General features: G+C 31.1%; 1 protein-coding gene across 1 annotated transcript; it reads left to right on the forward strand.

Annotated features, from left to right (window-relative positions):
• Positions 1-12,560: 12,560 nt before the first annotated feature.
• LOC111713038 (pre-mRNA-splicing factor 38B-like) lies at positions 12,561-13,554 on the forward strand. Its single transcript, XM_023487830.1, has 3 exons — positions 12,561-12,602; positions 12,860-13,281; positions 13,323-13,554. The coding sequence occupies exons 1-3, from the start codon at positions 12,561-12,563 to the stop codon at positions 13,552-13,554; spliced, it is 696 nt and encodes a 231-aa protein (XP_023343598.1).
• The last annotated feature ends 1,819 nt before the right edge of the window (positions 13,555-15,373 follow it).

A 15,373-nucleotide genomic window follows, 5' to 3' on the forward strand; every position in this document is an offset into this window, starting at 1 on the left:
TTTAGTAGGGCCCCACAGGAAAAATATGTATTGGCTCAATTTTCTTTCACCAGTTTCGCCAATACATATTTTTCCTGTAGGGCCCTACTAAAGAAACCAAACAGCTCGATATAAAATGGAGTACCGTCTGCAAAGCATGTATAATCATATGGTAGGGCGAACCGCGTCAGTTGTCTCTCCCTTCTATTCCTTGCTCCCTGGTATTATTATTAGGACTTTGAAGGCTAAGACGAGTAATGGGATAGAGGCCACCTTTATGGCACGCAAGGGGAGAGGGGATGCTAGCGACTACAGAAAGACCAACATGTCTCTTTGGATTAAGACGGAAAAAAGAGATGGCCACTAAGTGCTTTTATGAAAAACTGATATGCAGTACAAATTGAGGACTGCAGTTACGTTAAATACAAAGAACTTGAATAACTAAAACTTGTTGTAGACAATCATAGATAAAGATAGATTGCGCTTGCGCATAAGACGACATTTTTCATCTTGAACGATATAAATGTACAGAGATGTTCTAAAGATATTCTTATTATATAGATTAACTAGGTCGGTTGTGAACATTGGCTGTTCTTATGTCATTGAGTACTTGTGGTGTACATGAGTTCTGTAGAGAGAAATTTAAGTTGGCTTAGTCCTTCTCATGTCCTTCTTCAGCTCTCGTCAATATGATAAATTGCTCATTGAAATATTGCTGTTCAAATAGTTCAATTCCCGGAGTTATTTTACACTCTATTATGAAATCCATTAAAACACCAAACCACCCCGCTTATTATTGAAGTACACTTTGCCCCCTAGAAGTATGAGTTCGCGGACTGTACAATTCTTGGTGATTTTGCGTAGTGCGTACATAAGCTATCTATGTTTATTTATTTATCTATTTAGACAATGCGAGAACTACAGAGCGTCCCATATGATATTAGATTATCTCCCAGATTTACCGCCAAAATACGCACATAATACTCCAAAATACTCACATAATACTCAAAAATACGCACATAATACTGTAAAAACCTAAAATTTTATGCATGTAAATTTTCAAATAATGCTTATACAATTTTTTAATGATTTTTTTTAAAGTTTCTGATTAGTCCCGGAAATCGCAATTTAGAGCTATTTGCTACCCAATATGATTTGGGACACCCTGTATAATCCCTGTATAATACATATGTTGGAGTGGAGTGGATCTCAGTGAACTAAGTTCTCAATAAAAATATATTTCACATAAAGGGGGGAAAATATGACCCTATAAATACAGAGAAAAAGATATGATAGAGGAGAATTTTTTTTGCGATTAGCGCAAATATTTTGGTTTATTTTGATAAATTGAAATCTTCACGAAATTCTTGATATCGTCTGAAATATTGATGGCAAAACAGGCAGACCACAATTGGAAATTCCAGAACGAGGAGAATTTAGTGATTATTGTTTTCTGAAACATATATGTAAAAGTACCTTGACAAATGAATGCTTCGAATAATTTCAAAGATTTCAAATAGCCTAAGTTTGAAATATCACAGGTTACACCTTCAGGTTGCTATTAGATATAGGGATCAGAAAATTTGAGTCTGTGGCAACAACTCAGATCCTTTATTCAAAACAATCAAATAAACTAGTAAATTTTAAGAACAATATTTCTTATTTCTTAAAACACCCCCCACTTGCCAGCAAATTGTTTCAAATTTTTTAAAACGAGTTTTTTCCTCCCGATCCTTTCTTTTCTGTTTTTTCCGTTTCCGTTCTTTAAACCAAATAGAAAGAAACGAGAGACAGTAAAGTCGTCTTCAAATTGAAATATTTCTGATCAATAAAATTTCATTATATCATGATACGGAGATTAATAAATAAAGAACTCTGGAAAGGCTTCTTGCGAGAATTTAAAACTTGAATCTTAGTATTGGAAAAAAACTCCAAATTCAGATAAGACTGATTTTTCATACATGGTGTCACAAAAAAATATTACGAACTATTAAACTTTAATTTTTTCTTAAATATCATGGCAAACAGTAAACACACTTATAAAAACCATTAAAAATTAGCATGCTATAAAGTTTACGGGCCATTTACCTGATCAAGGTTAATGGGATTGTAAAATAATTCTATACTTCCATCCCTGTTCATCAATATTAAATTTGAATTTTTGTGTTTGTAGTTAAGATTCTACTGTAAGTTTATTGGAGAAAAGAAAAGTCAAGTCTAAAATTGATATAAGATTCAAAGCACAAGAACTATTTATTAATCTTCTACTCTGGAAAGTGCTGCTTAAGTAAGTTATAACATATGTGAGTTTCTTAACTATATAAATACCCGTAAAATTGTCTATTGTTTAGATAGTCCTGGGCCTAGTCCTAGTTAACTCACTAACTTACAATATTGATTCAATCATATTCTTATTTTATCTCTTTTATTAACAAAAATCAACTGAGAAAACAGATTATTTTATGGTCTTTTTCTATCTATGAGAGTTCTCTGGTGGTCGTGTTCTCTGGGTCGATTGGAGATACTCTAGCAGTCTCCCGATCGTTTAACCCTATCACGATGGGGGGGGGGGTGTTTTCCACCACCCCCCTCTGGTTTGTTCTGAATAACTTAAAAATGGCTTACAAAGAAAAGCTAAAACTTCTTTACTTTATAATTTGTCTTTTTAAATCTTTTCTTTTCTTAAGTAATTTTACGTTACTTTAAATTAAGGTTTCCAATCGGAATTCTGTTGTGCGGAATTGCGTGGAATTGCGCGGAGTTGCGTGGAATTACGTGAAATTGCGCGGAATTGTGCGGAATTGCATGGACTTGCGCGGAATTTGGAGGAATTGCGTGGATTTCCTCGAAAAAAAAAGGCTAACAATTGCGTGCAAGTATAATCCACTTGCGCTGGAAACCGTACTTTAAATTTGTTCCATTAATATAATTTCACTGGCCAAGTAAAATAAGTGAATTAAAGCATGATTTGCATCATGAAAGTAAAATAAGTGTATTAAAGCATGATTTGCATCATGAAAGTAAAAATAAAAATATATTACGCTATTCACAAAAATGCCAAAAGCCTATAGATCTAAGTACATTTTCTTCTAACTGAAAGTTGTTAAAAGTTATTTTTTCAAGAAATTTCAAGTATTTTCATCATTGAGAAAATCCCCCCTTTCCACAACTTTGTCTTGTCTTTCTCCTTTATTAGATTCATCCTTACCTTTCTCCTTTATTAGATTCATCCTTACCTTTCTCCTTTATTAGATTCATCCTTACCTTTCTCCTTTATTAGATTCATCCTTACCTTTCTCCTTTATTAGATTCATCCTTACCTTTCTCCTTTATTAGATTCATCCTTACCTTTCTCCTTTATTAGATTCATCCTTACCTTTCTCCTTTATTAGATTCATCCTTACCTTTCTCCTTTATTAGATTCATCCTTACCTTTCTCCTTTATTAGATTCATCCTTACCTTTCTCCTTTATTAGATTCATCCTTACCTTTCTCCTTTATTAGATTCATCCTTACCTTTCTCCTTTATTAGATTCATCCTTACCTTTCTCCTTTATTAGATTCATCCTTACCTTTCTCCTTTATTAGATTCATCCTTACCTTTCTCCTTTATTAGATTCATCCTTACCTTTCTCCTTTATTAGATTCATCCTTACCTTTCTCCTTTATTAGATTCATCCTTACCTTTCTCCTTTATTAGATTCATCCTTACCTTTCTCCTTTATTAGATTCATCCTTACCTTTCTCCTTTATTAGATTCATCCTTACCTTTCTCCTTTATTAGATTCATCCTTACCTTTCTCCTTTATTAGATTCATCCTTACCTTTCTCCTTTATTAGATTCATCCTTACCTTTCTCCTTTATTAGATTCATCCTTACCTTTCTCCTTTATNTGGTATCAAACTTTTTGACAATGTCTCGGACAGCTTGCTTAGATGGAACTCTGGATTGAGGGAATTTGACCGTAAAATCTCTTCGAATATTAAGAAATCTAGTATTCCTTCTCCCAGTTGAATGTACGGTGTAAAGTTTATAGATAAACGATCTCTCTCTTGGAGAGAACTGTGGTCGGGGCACCATTTCAGATTAATAAAAATAAATTGGGAATTTTTTACTCTAAATTCGGCGGATTTTCTTTAGCATGCATAGACAAAAAATAGTAAGAAACGATTCGCCATTACGGTATGAGTGCTCCATTGACATTTGTGGTTAATGACCTCGGTGGTAAATTTTTTCAAAAACCAATATCATTGTTGAAACATGCATATGCTTTTACCTATAAAACGATACCTTGGACGGCTTGTGCTCTCTAAGACATAAGTTTACATTTGAGAATGTGTTCTTTTTTGCGTGAACAGTCCCTTAGAAGGCCCCTGAGAAAAACTTACAACATTTTTGGCCTATTTAACTACCTAATACCTTGAACCTATCATATATATTTTTAGATTGCTCTAGCTTCAAAAGTAATAATCCCTGATCCAAAATTTTAGTTAAAAATGAAACATAAGACTAACAGCTTATGATTTTTAAAAAAAATTTCGAAAAACTTTAAATTTTTCCATACTTTATGAACGAATGAAAATGAGACATGAAAAATCGAAAAATTGAAAAATCCGGGAAATCGATTTTCGACTTATGCTCAAATAATTGGTTGTAACAAAAAAAGTATGAGGCCTAGAAAGAAAAATTTTACATCATGAAATAACTGAAATATAGAGCTTTCGAATGACACCTTGATCGTAAAAATTGAACGAAAATTGTTTCTTCAGGTACTAATACCCCTACTGCACAGTTTTTTTTGAGACACCCTGTATGTAGGAGGGATAATGAAAAAATGAATAAATATATAGATGAAATGATTACTAGATAGATAGATTTTATAAATAATGATGAATAGATATTTATATATATATAGAAGGGATAACGAATAGATGAATAAATATGTAGATGAATGATTACTAGATAGATAGATTTTATATATAATGGTGAATAGATAGATTGATTTGTAAAATAGATAATGAATAGATGAATACATATGTAGATGAAATGAAGAATATATATATATATATATATATATATATATGTAGAAGGAATAATGAATAGATGAATAGGTATATAGATGAAATGATGAATAGATAGATAGATAGATAGATAAGTAGTTGGAGGGATGAATATACAGATAGATAGATATTTAGATAAAATGATTTTAATTGAAGATAAAAAGATATTTAGATAAAATGATTTTAATTGAAGATAAAAAGATATTTAGATAAAATGATTAATTGAAAGATAAAAAGATATTTAGATAAAATGATCAACTGAAGGATAAAAAATATTTAGATAAAGTGATTAATTGAAAGATAAAAGATATTAGATAAAATTATCAATTGAAAGATAAAAGATGTTTAGATAAAATGATTAATTGAAAGATAAAAGATATTAGATAAAATTAGCAATTGAAAGATAAAAGATATTTAGATAAAATGATTAATTGGAAGATAAAAGATATTTGGATGAAATGATTAATTAAAATATAAAAGATATTTAGATAAAATGATTAATTAAAAGATAAAAAGATATTTAGAAAAAATGGTTAATTGAAAGAAAAAAGATATTTAGATAAAATGATTAATTGAAAGATAAAAAGATATAAAAACGACAGTACAATAGGAAATTGATTATCAATATATGGTTAAAGGGTAACGTTGTAAATCGGACTTGCCACTCTTGCCAAGTGACCCATGGAGGGTCACTTGAAATTACGCCTAAAGTCTCTTTAACCTGTTTAAAAATAAACCTGATATCCTAGGAGAATAACATCTGCAGTCTTTATCAAAGAAATATTAGAACCAAGTCTTCTATTCTAATAATGGCAGAGTTTTCTTAATAATAGCTTCAAAGTAGAAACTAATATGTAATAGGGATGTTTCAAATATTTTTTTTTAATTTCACTTAAATCTGAACTCGATGTCTGCTACACAGAAATTTAACGCCATTTATAATTAAAAATCCGATGCAAACTTTAAATTTAGGTAATTTAGAATTAACTGAATGATACTGTCAGAGCACTTTTACATAAGAGAAATTAATTTAACCTCCCTTTAACGATATAAATGAAATACTTCCCGGTTTAAACTATCAACTAATCCCTTATCTCTAAAAATGAAATAAATCGGATCAATGAGAAAACATATTTGCAAATCTATTGAGTTACTATGATTGTAAGCCAAGGCATCTAAATCACTAGTCCTGCCATAAAGGCTCCGTTTTATAATCAAATTGACGATTATTGGTAAAAAATCCTTTTTTTGAACTTTGCTGTAAGTTCTAAAAATTTCATAATATTAAGGCTGAAGGGAATTTCCTCTAATTTTATCTAAAAGTTTAATTCTAAATAGAAATTAAAGAAATATCTATTTGTAATCTATTTACAAAATCAAGATATTAATAATGTTGTAAAATATGGTTTATGGTTTTCAAAATTAAACATTTAAAAAAATTAATGTTAACTTGTTTAACAACTTTTTCAGTTGACTTGAATATTTACTGATGTATATATATAGCTAATATAGCTAGGTGAATGTATGTACTAAGATTATAGTTTTTATAATGTTCCCCTTCAGTGTTATAAAGAGAGTATTCCCTTGATAGTATCCTGATATTTGAAGCATTATATTTATACAATAAGTATATATATATGTGATAAGTAAAGCAAAGATTTTTTTCGAATTTTAACCACTCCTTCAGTTGGATTTAAGTCAATCTGTTTGACAAACATGATCTGATAAATACAGGATCTGACAAACACAGAGTCTGACAAACACAGGATCTGACAAACACAGAGTCTGACAAACACAGGATCTGAAAAACATAAGATCTGACAAACACAGGATCTGAAAAACATAAGATCTGACAAACACAGGATCTGAAAAACACAGGATCTTACAAACATAGGATCTGACACACACAGGATCTGACTAACGCAGGATCTGACACACAGACGGACGGACAGAAATTAGCAAACACATAATTATATATAATTATATTATATCATGTCTAATGCTTTCTTATCAATGCAAAGGTGAGAATATTTTTATAAAAATATATTAATTTCCTACCTGCAAACTATACAAGTGATAAGAAAACATTCACTCTGTTTATATTTTCTTTTCATTTCTTTTCTTCTTCTTTTTTATTTACTTTCTGTTCCTCATATTTATTCAACCGAATCAATTTTAATACTTTTTACAAAATGGGCCAAAATTATGTTACTTAAAAATCCTTTTCGGTTTTCTGGGATTAATAACTTTTTTAATCATGTAATGTAGCAATCCTTATTTTCTTTTAGATAAATCAGTTTTCAAATTTTTAAGGTAACCATTTTAGACTTTCATTGTTAAGACGCCATATTGATTCGATTCTAAAATTGTTTATTTTTTTTAAACACAACATCTATATATATAAAGTTGTAATCTCTATTTGTCTGGCTGTTTGTTTGTTTGTCCGATCTTAACTCGGGAACCCCTGGACCGATTTGCCTCAAATTTTGATTGCGGAACTTGGGAGAGCCACGGGAATGTTCTTTGCTTGGTTGAGTGGGTCGACTTTTATCGAGAAAAATAGGTAAAATCGGAATTTACAACTAGGGGCGTGCCAACGGTGTAACTAATTATGACTTCTCTGGTCCACGCTGGGTTCCTAGGCTGAATTTATAGTCTATCAAAACATTTTAATTCAATTTTGTTTATATTATATTCGACCGATTTCATAACGGCTTAGAAAAGGAAAATTTTCTAAAGATTTAAACTAATTCAATGAAAAATGTCAAAATAATTTTGATAAATAAATTCGATAGAGTTGTAATGTGCTAAGGAGCAATTATGGCTGGAAGCACGAAAGTCTCGAACAATATCTGCAACAATTAATGAAAATCCTAGTGCTAAAAAATCGTTGATTTTTAAAAACTGATATTATGTCATGTATATCTTCATAGTGTTTTTTTTAGGAAAATAGTAGTTAAAAGAAAAGATATCAATCTCATCGCAAAGATACCTACTTTTAAGCTACGTGTTTCTTCCAATATTTACACATTGAATTCATTCTCTTTAGCATATTAGAGATAAATATAATAAATATAATAATATATTCCTTAGATATTCTACATTATTTTTTACACATGGAGCACTTTATATTGGTAAGATTAGCTTGGGTCAGGTTACAGTTCAAGTTCTAATTATAGTTAGGACGGGTTTGTTACAAATAGGATATTACGATTGTTACGATATTACGATATAGGAATTTATGGTTATATCAGATAAGTTTATTAAAGATATAACTTACCCCCTTTCCTTGTCTTCCTTCCCCCTGGTCCGCTTAGGTTCTATTCCCATTATCTTCATCCAAGCATTTCCCCCTCCTTCCATCAATTCAAATCAGAAAATGAATTAAATAAAACAATTTATTTCATCGAAATAAAATATGAAAACAATTTAAAATAGATTATTACATGTAGTTGAGTATGGTATTTTAAAATAGATTGATTTTCCTTGTAAATTCTTTTTTTCAGTTATTGTTTTAAAACTTACTTTTTCCTCTAGCTCTTGACTAGTAAAAATTTTGTATTGGAAGGGGGGGGATAGATTTATTGTAATTCATAAAATATTAGTTTTTTACTTCAAAGGGGAGGGGTAGGAAAAGCAATGGATCGACCCCACCACCACTGAGATGGTTTTTGGTTTTATTTTAACCACCAAGATCAATTTAGATTTTACATCAAATACATTATCCAGACATAATCTAAAGCTTATTCTGGAACACTGCTGATTACTGAACTAACTTCCCCTGCGAAATTTCCACTTAAAATATATTGTGCATTATGTGCATAGTTTATAAACCTTTAGGTAAACACTGCAGCAATAAACAAGTTAAAAATGGGGGGGGGGGTATTTCTCCCCCCCTCTTTTGAAAGAAAACTACTAGCACCCATGCAAGAGAAATAAATTTCAAGAAATGTTTGGTTTAAAATTACCAAATTTGCTTTGATGTTGAATTTGAAAAGACAAACAAAGATAAAACGAAGAATAATACTGGATCTTGAACAGACAAAACTGTATTTGAACATAATACTGGATCTTGAACAGACAAGACTGTTTTTGAACATAATACTGGATCCTGAATAGACAAAACTGTATTTGAAAATAATGCTGGATCTTGAACAGAAAAAACTGAATTTGAACACGCAAAAGAAATATTTTTTTTAATTCAAAGGCTTAGGGTACAGGGTGGAAAAAAGTCCGCTCCGTGAAAAAGAATCTAATATAGCCCATAACTGTTTTGTGACTAAAGCTACAGATCTAAAAACTATATGTTTGAAAAGCCCTTAAAAAAATGCATGTAGAAACATTGTCACACTTTGATATTTGTTTAAAACAAAAAACATTTTTTTACAATTTTTTTACCCTTTTTTAGGGTTTTTTCTCACCCTCCCTAGCACCCAAACTTTAAAAGTTATCGGTCTAATTTTTTTCTTTGAGCTGGCCATGAAATATTGGGCTATGAACATCATTTCAATCCTATACCTATTCTCTAAGGCCTTTTTCTAGTGGGGGGGGGGGCGCCAAACGTCCCCCAAGCCTTTAAAGGGTTAATAGAACGTTGTGATTATCATTAAGAATTAAATAAGATAAGATCAAAAACAGAATTAAATAATCCTTCTATAAACCAATGGATAGATAGATAGATATATATAGTTGGTTAATGGTTATTATTAAGAATAAGAATAAGATTGAAGGACCAATGTTGAATGTTTAGATCATATTTCTTGAAATATAAGCCTCCAAGGACTGCAGTCTTATAGTGAACCACAAAGTTTAAGTAAAAACTATGTTTAGAAGAATAAATGTAAGGAACGAAAAATAAATACAGGGTGTCCCAAAAAACATGGGAATTCAGTGAAGAATTGGATATCGTCTTTGTTATGAGTTAGCATTGTGATACCTAATTTCAAAAGCCATAATAGTATTATGTCTGCTAGAGTTTATTTTATGAAAAGGGTAAAGATGTGTCTATAATGTCTCCGAAAGATGATCAGTGATGACGGACAAGTTTACTATGTTTATTATATACTGCAATTTTCTTGTTTTACTAAGCACAACCGTATGCAGTCAAAACAAAAACAAACAAAATGTGAACATAGCAGACGAAACTCTTACAGATTTCAGCTTTCTCAGTAGGTATCACTATTTAAATTATTTAAAAAGACGATATCGAATTCGTCAAATAATTCCCATGTTTATTGGGACACCCTGTAGAACGGACCTAAAATTAAATTAGCGTTAATATCGTGGATAAACTATGTACACGCGTACTAGGTGTCTAAGAACTCGGTTTGGAAAAGCATCAGCTTTCATGAAAAAATGCGCAATGGGATTAAAGAAATGTAAAGCCACTCTCTCTTCTAAAATCACTAGACCCACTGCGGAGAGTTGTTAATGCAGACAATAATGTGCACATCTTTTATCTTAACCCCAAAATATCCCTCGTGATTGGTTAATCAGTGGTTGAAATATAAAGAAATATATACAGCTGTTAAATTAGTAAATCCCATTCGTGTGTGCGTGTGTGGTTCTCCTCAACACTCCATCCTGTGTAGATTATCCATGGTCATGAAGAAAGTTAGAAAGTTTACCTTACAAGGTGTCGTTAAAAAAAACTTAGTTGACTCCAGAGAAATCATATTTTGACATTATAAAAGTAGATACAATTAGTTCCAATGCAAACAAAGCACATTTTATTTACATTTGAAGTCGTTGAAAATCCTTTTATATTAATTTGGAACTAACAATATATACAAAAATGAAAAGTTTTGGTTTGCACCTTTTACTTTTAGAAAACTATTTACTCTCTACCAACATAAAAAGAGGCGGTTTTGGGTCAATTACTTAATTTAAACTTAATTTAAAGTAAACTGTTGAAACAAGACGACGAAATTGTAATTTATCAACAAATAGTAAAATTTTAATATCAGAAAAAAGTAACAAAATGTTTTTATTTAAAACTTTCATATATCACGACAAACTCCTATTTTTAAAAAATCTAATTTTTTATCCTTTTATGTTTGCAACCTGATATTTCAAGCTTAGACAATTTACAGTTTACAATTTATCTACTCTGTGCCAAAATTGAAAACATGGGTGGTTGGGTCAATAATAACCCAATTTAAAGTACGATGTTGCAACAAAACGACCATTGTAACTTATCAACAGATGGTGAACTTCTCAAAATAAAATAAGAAAAAAAATGTTTTCATTTTAAACATTTATATTCCACGTCGAAGTTCTCTTATTAAAAGCTATTGAAAAGAATAAAAATGTTTTGAATTTCTTATAACTGCATAAATTTCAGGTCTGAATAAATTAACAAATTTTTCTTTTAGAGGGGGGGGGGGAGTGACTACTTTTTCTTTTAGGGGTGGGGAGTAAGCTTATTCACACCTCACTACGGATGATGTGAAAATACTTTTATTTTGATCTTAAACCAACTAGAAAAATAAAAATCCCGGCAAAAACTTTTTCGCACTTAATAAATAGATATTCTGTTTTTTATTTTAAATTTTTATACTTCTGCAATACATTTTTTGTATGTACCCCAGGTTATGAAGTAAAAACTCTATTTACGTGTTATTAAGATATTTTTTTTATTTAATATTACAAAAATGTTGAGTCTATCTATACATTTATATTCCATTCTTCATCTTTTCTTTACAAAGGGAACATTATTGATAAAATATAAGATTAAATACCTTCAACAGAAAAGTTCTGAGTTTCAGGTTTTTTAAACATAATTCAAAGAAGAAAAAATTCTTTTTATCACAAAAATTGTAAAAAAAATGAAAAAAATGGGAATGTTTTTAAAAATTTAAATAGTTTTGAAAAAATATATTTGTGAACCTGTAGAATTTAAAAATAGTTCTATTTTGACATTTAAAATTATTTGAAAAGATCTGCTTTTTGTTATTTTATCATATCCTGAACAAGAAGATTGAAGATAGCTCGACCCTTCATTCAAAATATTTCTTTTCTTAGTTTCTACAGGGCGAGTAAAAAAAGAATGTGACAGCGAGATCTTTATAATGCCAATCTAGAACTGATTACAACTGTTTGATGACACAACTGGGTTTCTTCTTGAAATATATATAATGGTATTGAAGATAAATGAAGAAACAGATTACAATTACATCTGTTGAAAACCATTCATGAAAAATACTAAAAAGTCTCATCTTTTGTAGGTAACCCTGCAATTTTAACAATTTTAGCTTTTATTTCTGCTATACTTTATTGTTTATTGGATACAAACAAACAAAAAGCTAAATTTATAGAGAAATTAATAAAATATTATTTTTTACATCTTGACCTCAACTATTAGTGAATATAAACAATATGCTAAAGATAGAACATTAGTATCAGAAGGTCCATAGAAAAGGTCTACGGACAATAAGGAAGAGAAGGTTAAGAAGAAAAGGTCTAAGGACATTAAGGAAGAGAAGGTCCATAGGAAAAGGTCTAAGGACAATAAGGAAGAGATGGTCCAGAAGAAAAGGCCTAAGGACAATAAGGAAGAGAAGGTCCATAGGAAAAGGTCTAAGGACAATATAAGAAAGAGAAGGCCCATAAGAAACGGTCTAAGAACGATAAGGAAGAGAAGGTCCAGAAGAAAAGGTCTACGAACAATAAGGAAGAGAAGGTCTAGAAGAAAAGGTCTAAGAACAATAAGGAAGAGAAGGTCCAGAAGAAAAGGTCTACGGACAATAACAAAGAAAAGGACCATAAGGAAAGGTCTAAGGACAATAAGAAAGAGAAGGTCAATAAAAAAAGGTCTTAGAACAATAAGGAAGAGAAGGTCCAGACGAAAAGGTCTAAGGACAATAAGGAAGAAAAGGACCATAAGGAAAGGTCTAAAGACAATAAGGAAGAGAAGGTCCATAAGGAAAGGTCTAAGGACAATAAGGAAGAGAAGGTCCATAAGGAAAGGTCTAAATACAATAAGGAAGAGAAGGTCCATAAGGAAAGGTCTAAGGACAATAAGGAAGAGAAGGTTCATAAGAAAAGGTCTAAGGACAATAAGGAAGAGATGGTCCAGAAGAAAAGGCCTAAGGACAATAAGGAAGAGAAGGTCCATAGGAAAAGGTCTAAGGACAATAAGGAAGAGAAGGCCCATAAGGAAAGGTCTAAGGACAATAAGGAAGAGATGGTCCAGAAGAAAAGGCCTAAGGACAATAAGGAAGAGAAGGTCCATAGGAAAAGGTCTAAGGACAATATAAGAAAGAGAAGGCCCATAAGAAAAGGTCTAAGAACGATAAGGAAGAGAAGGTCCAGAAGAAAAGGTCTACGGACAATAACGAAGAAAAGGACCATAAGGAAAGGTCTAAGGACAATAAGAAAGAGAAGGTCAATAAGAAAAGGTCTAAGGACAATAAGGAAGAGAAGGTCCATAAGAAAAGGTCTAAGGACAATAAGGAAGAGAAGGTCCAGAAGAAAAGGCCTAAGGACAATAAGGAAGAGAAGGTCCAGGAGTAAACAAAAGGACCATTAGAAACGAGTATGACCATTAAAAAATGGCTGAGCCAAAAATAAGAAAAAGAAGGTCCTTCAGAAAAACAGGTTATAAAAAGTATGATAAGAAAGATTATATTGAGGTTTATAAGAGAACCAAAAGGAACATCAGAACAGGGCTATGGACAATAAGAAAAAGAAAGTTCATAAGTAAGTAAGTAAGTAAGTGATATTTATTGCACAATAACATGTTAACATATTAAAATGGCAGGAGATATACAATTCGCAGGATTGCGGTTTACAACGTAGATCTCATAATCAGTAAAAATAATAAGTAAAAAAGGACCGTAAGAAAAGTACAAAAAGAGTACAAAAAGAACTATAAGAAAAAGCTAACAGTACCATTTCACGGGCAGCCGTAGTACATTTGAATTTCCGAGCCGGGTCAACCTTTCCGGTCCCATTTTGTACAGTACCTAGCTCTATGGACAGCACTAGCCGGTGCAACAAGGTTGACACAGTCAGACTTTATGCTCCATTACTTTTACTAGAGAGACAGAGGTGCGTGATTTAGAATTTTTTTTTTTTACCGTGCCGCCAGGATGAATTATTAAGTTATGATAAGTTTAATGTGAATGTTATTGTTAGAAACAATTTCAACATAACTTAGACTAATACTGGATACGTCTAATTAATTAATTTAATTAATTAAATTATTCATTTGTTTAAATTGATGTTTATATTATACCTATTAAAACTGTTACTTCCAAAAATGAAACGAAAGATTTGAAAAGTTGAATTGATTTCCTAGCGACGAATGCATCTTGTAGAATAGGGTCTGCTCCTGAAATGAAAATGTTTTATTATTTTTTAATTTATGATTTAATCAGTGTAAATTAATATAGCATCAAATTCAGCACAGTATTTCATGATGATTCATATGGCGATGTAACATTATACCAACTAAGGTCATCGTTCTAGAACTAGTTAGATAATATTGTAAATTAAAAATTCTTAGAAATAACTTATCTAAAATTGCTTTTTTTGGTTGTTTATTTCATATCCAGCAAAAATGTCGGGTCACCGATATTATAGACTAAGACTAATATCTAATTTTAATTTATTTCACACTCTACCCTATTATGTGGATATTTAAAGTGTTGGAAAGTTAAATTTGCTTAACCCATAGAGTAATAAAACGAAGAGGTGAAGCTTAGTTCAGATGTATACAACCGACCTCCCTATTAATTAATTAATAGAGCGGTCGGTTGTGTACATCTCGACATGTTTACGTATCTAACACTGTACACTTGTATATAGAGTGATCGTATTTCTTCAGGGGTTTTATGGAATTGACCAATTTTTAGATTTTCTTTCTTTATTTAAACATTTGTCAATTTTCAAATTTGTAGGTTTTTAATTTTTAGCAAAAAGTTTTGTCAAAAATATTAAGTTTTATGGGCATGAACATGTGGGCATGGCATATAAAACATTCTTATTTCAAACATTTTTATTGTCTTTTCTCTTTAACTCTTTATCATAAACATGTTAGTGTATGCGGGGTTACCCACAAAAGATGAAACAACGATGACGACCTGGAGCTCTTAACCCTAAACAGGTTGGGGGGGGGGGGGGGGGGGTTGGCTTCCCCCTCTAATTTTTCAAATATCTCCATAAAACCACCCCTTAGAAATACGATCACTCTATATACAAGTGTACAGTGTTAGATACGTAAACATTTCGTGATGTATACAACCGACCACTCTATTAATTGATTAACAGGGAGGTCGGTTGTATACATCTTAGTTAAGTTTCACCTCTTCGTTTTATTTCTCTATGGCTT

Source organism: Eurytemora carolleeae, unplaced genomic scaffold (genome assembly GCF_000591075.1).
Source record: "Eurytemora carolleeae unplaced genomic scaffold, Eaff_2.0 scaffold1334, whole genome shotgun sequence".
Lineage (NCBI taxonomy): Eukaryota > Metazoa > Arthropoda > Copepoda > Calanoida > Temoridae > Eurytemora > Eurytemora carolleeae.

What these genes read in the sequence shown, in the direction of transcription:
- LOC111713038 (XM_023487830.1), top strand. Translation starts at nt 12,561, where the DNA reads ATGGTCCAGAAGAAAAGGCCTAAGGACAATAAGGAAGAGAAG. An exon ending in AGGACAATAAGGAAGAGAAG is followed by an intron (nt 12,603 to 12,859) that starts GTCCATAGGAAA and finishes AAAAGGTCTTAG; the next exon opens with AACAATAAGGAAGAGAAGGT. An exon ending in GAGAAGGTCCATAGGAAAAG is followed by an intron (nt 13,282 to 13,322) that starts GTCTAAGGACAA and finishes CCATAAGAAAAG; the next exon opens with GTCTAAGAACGATAAGGAAG.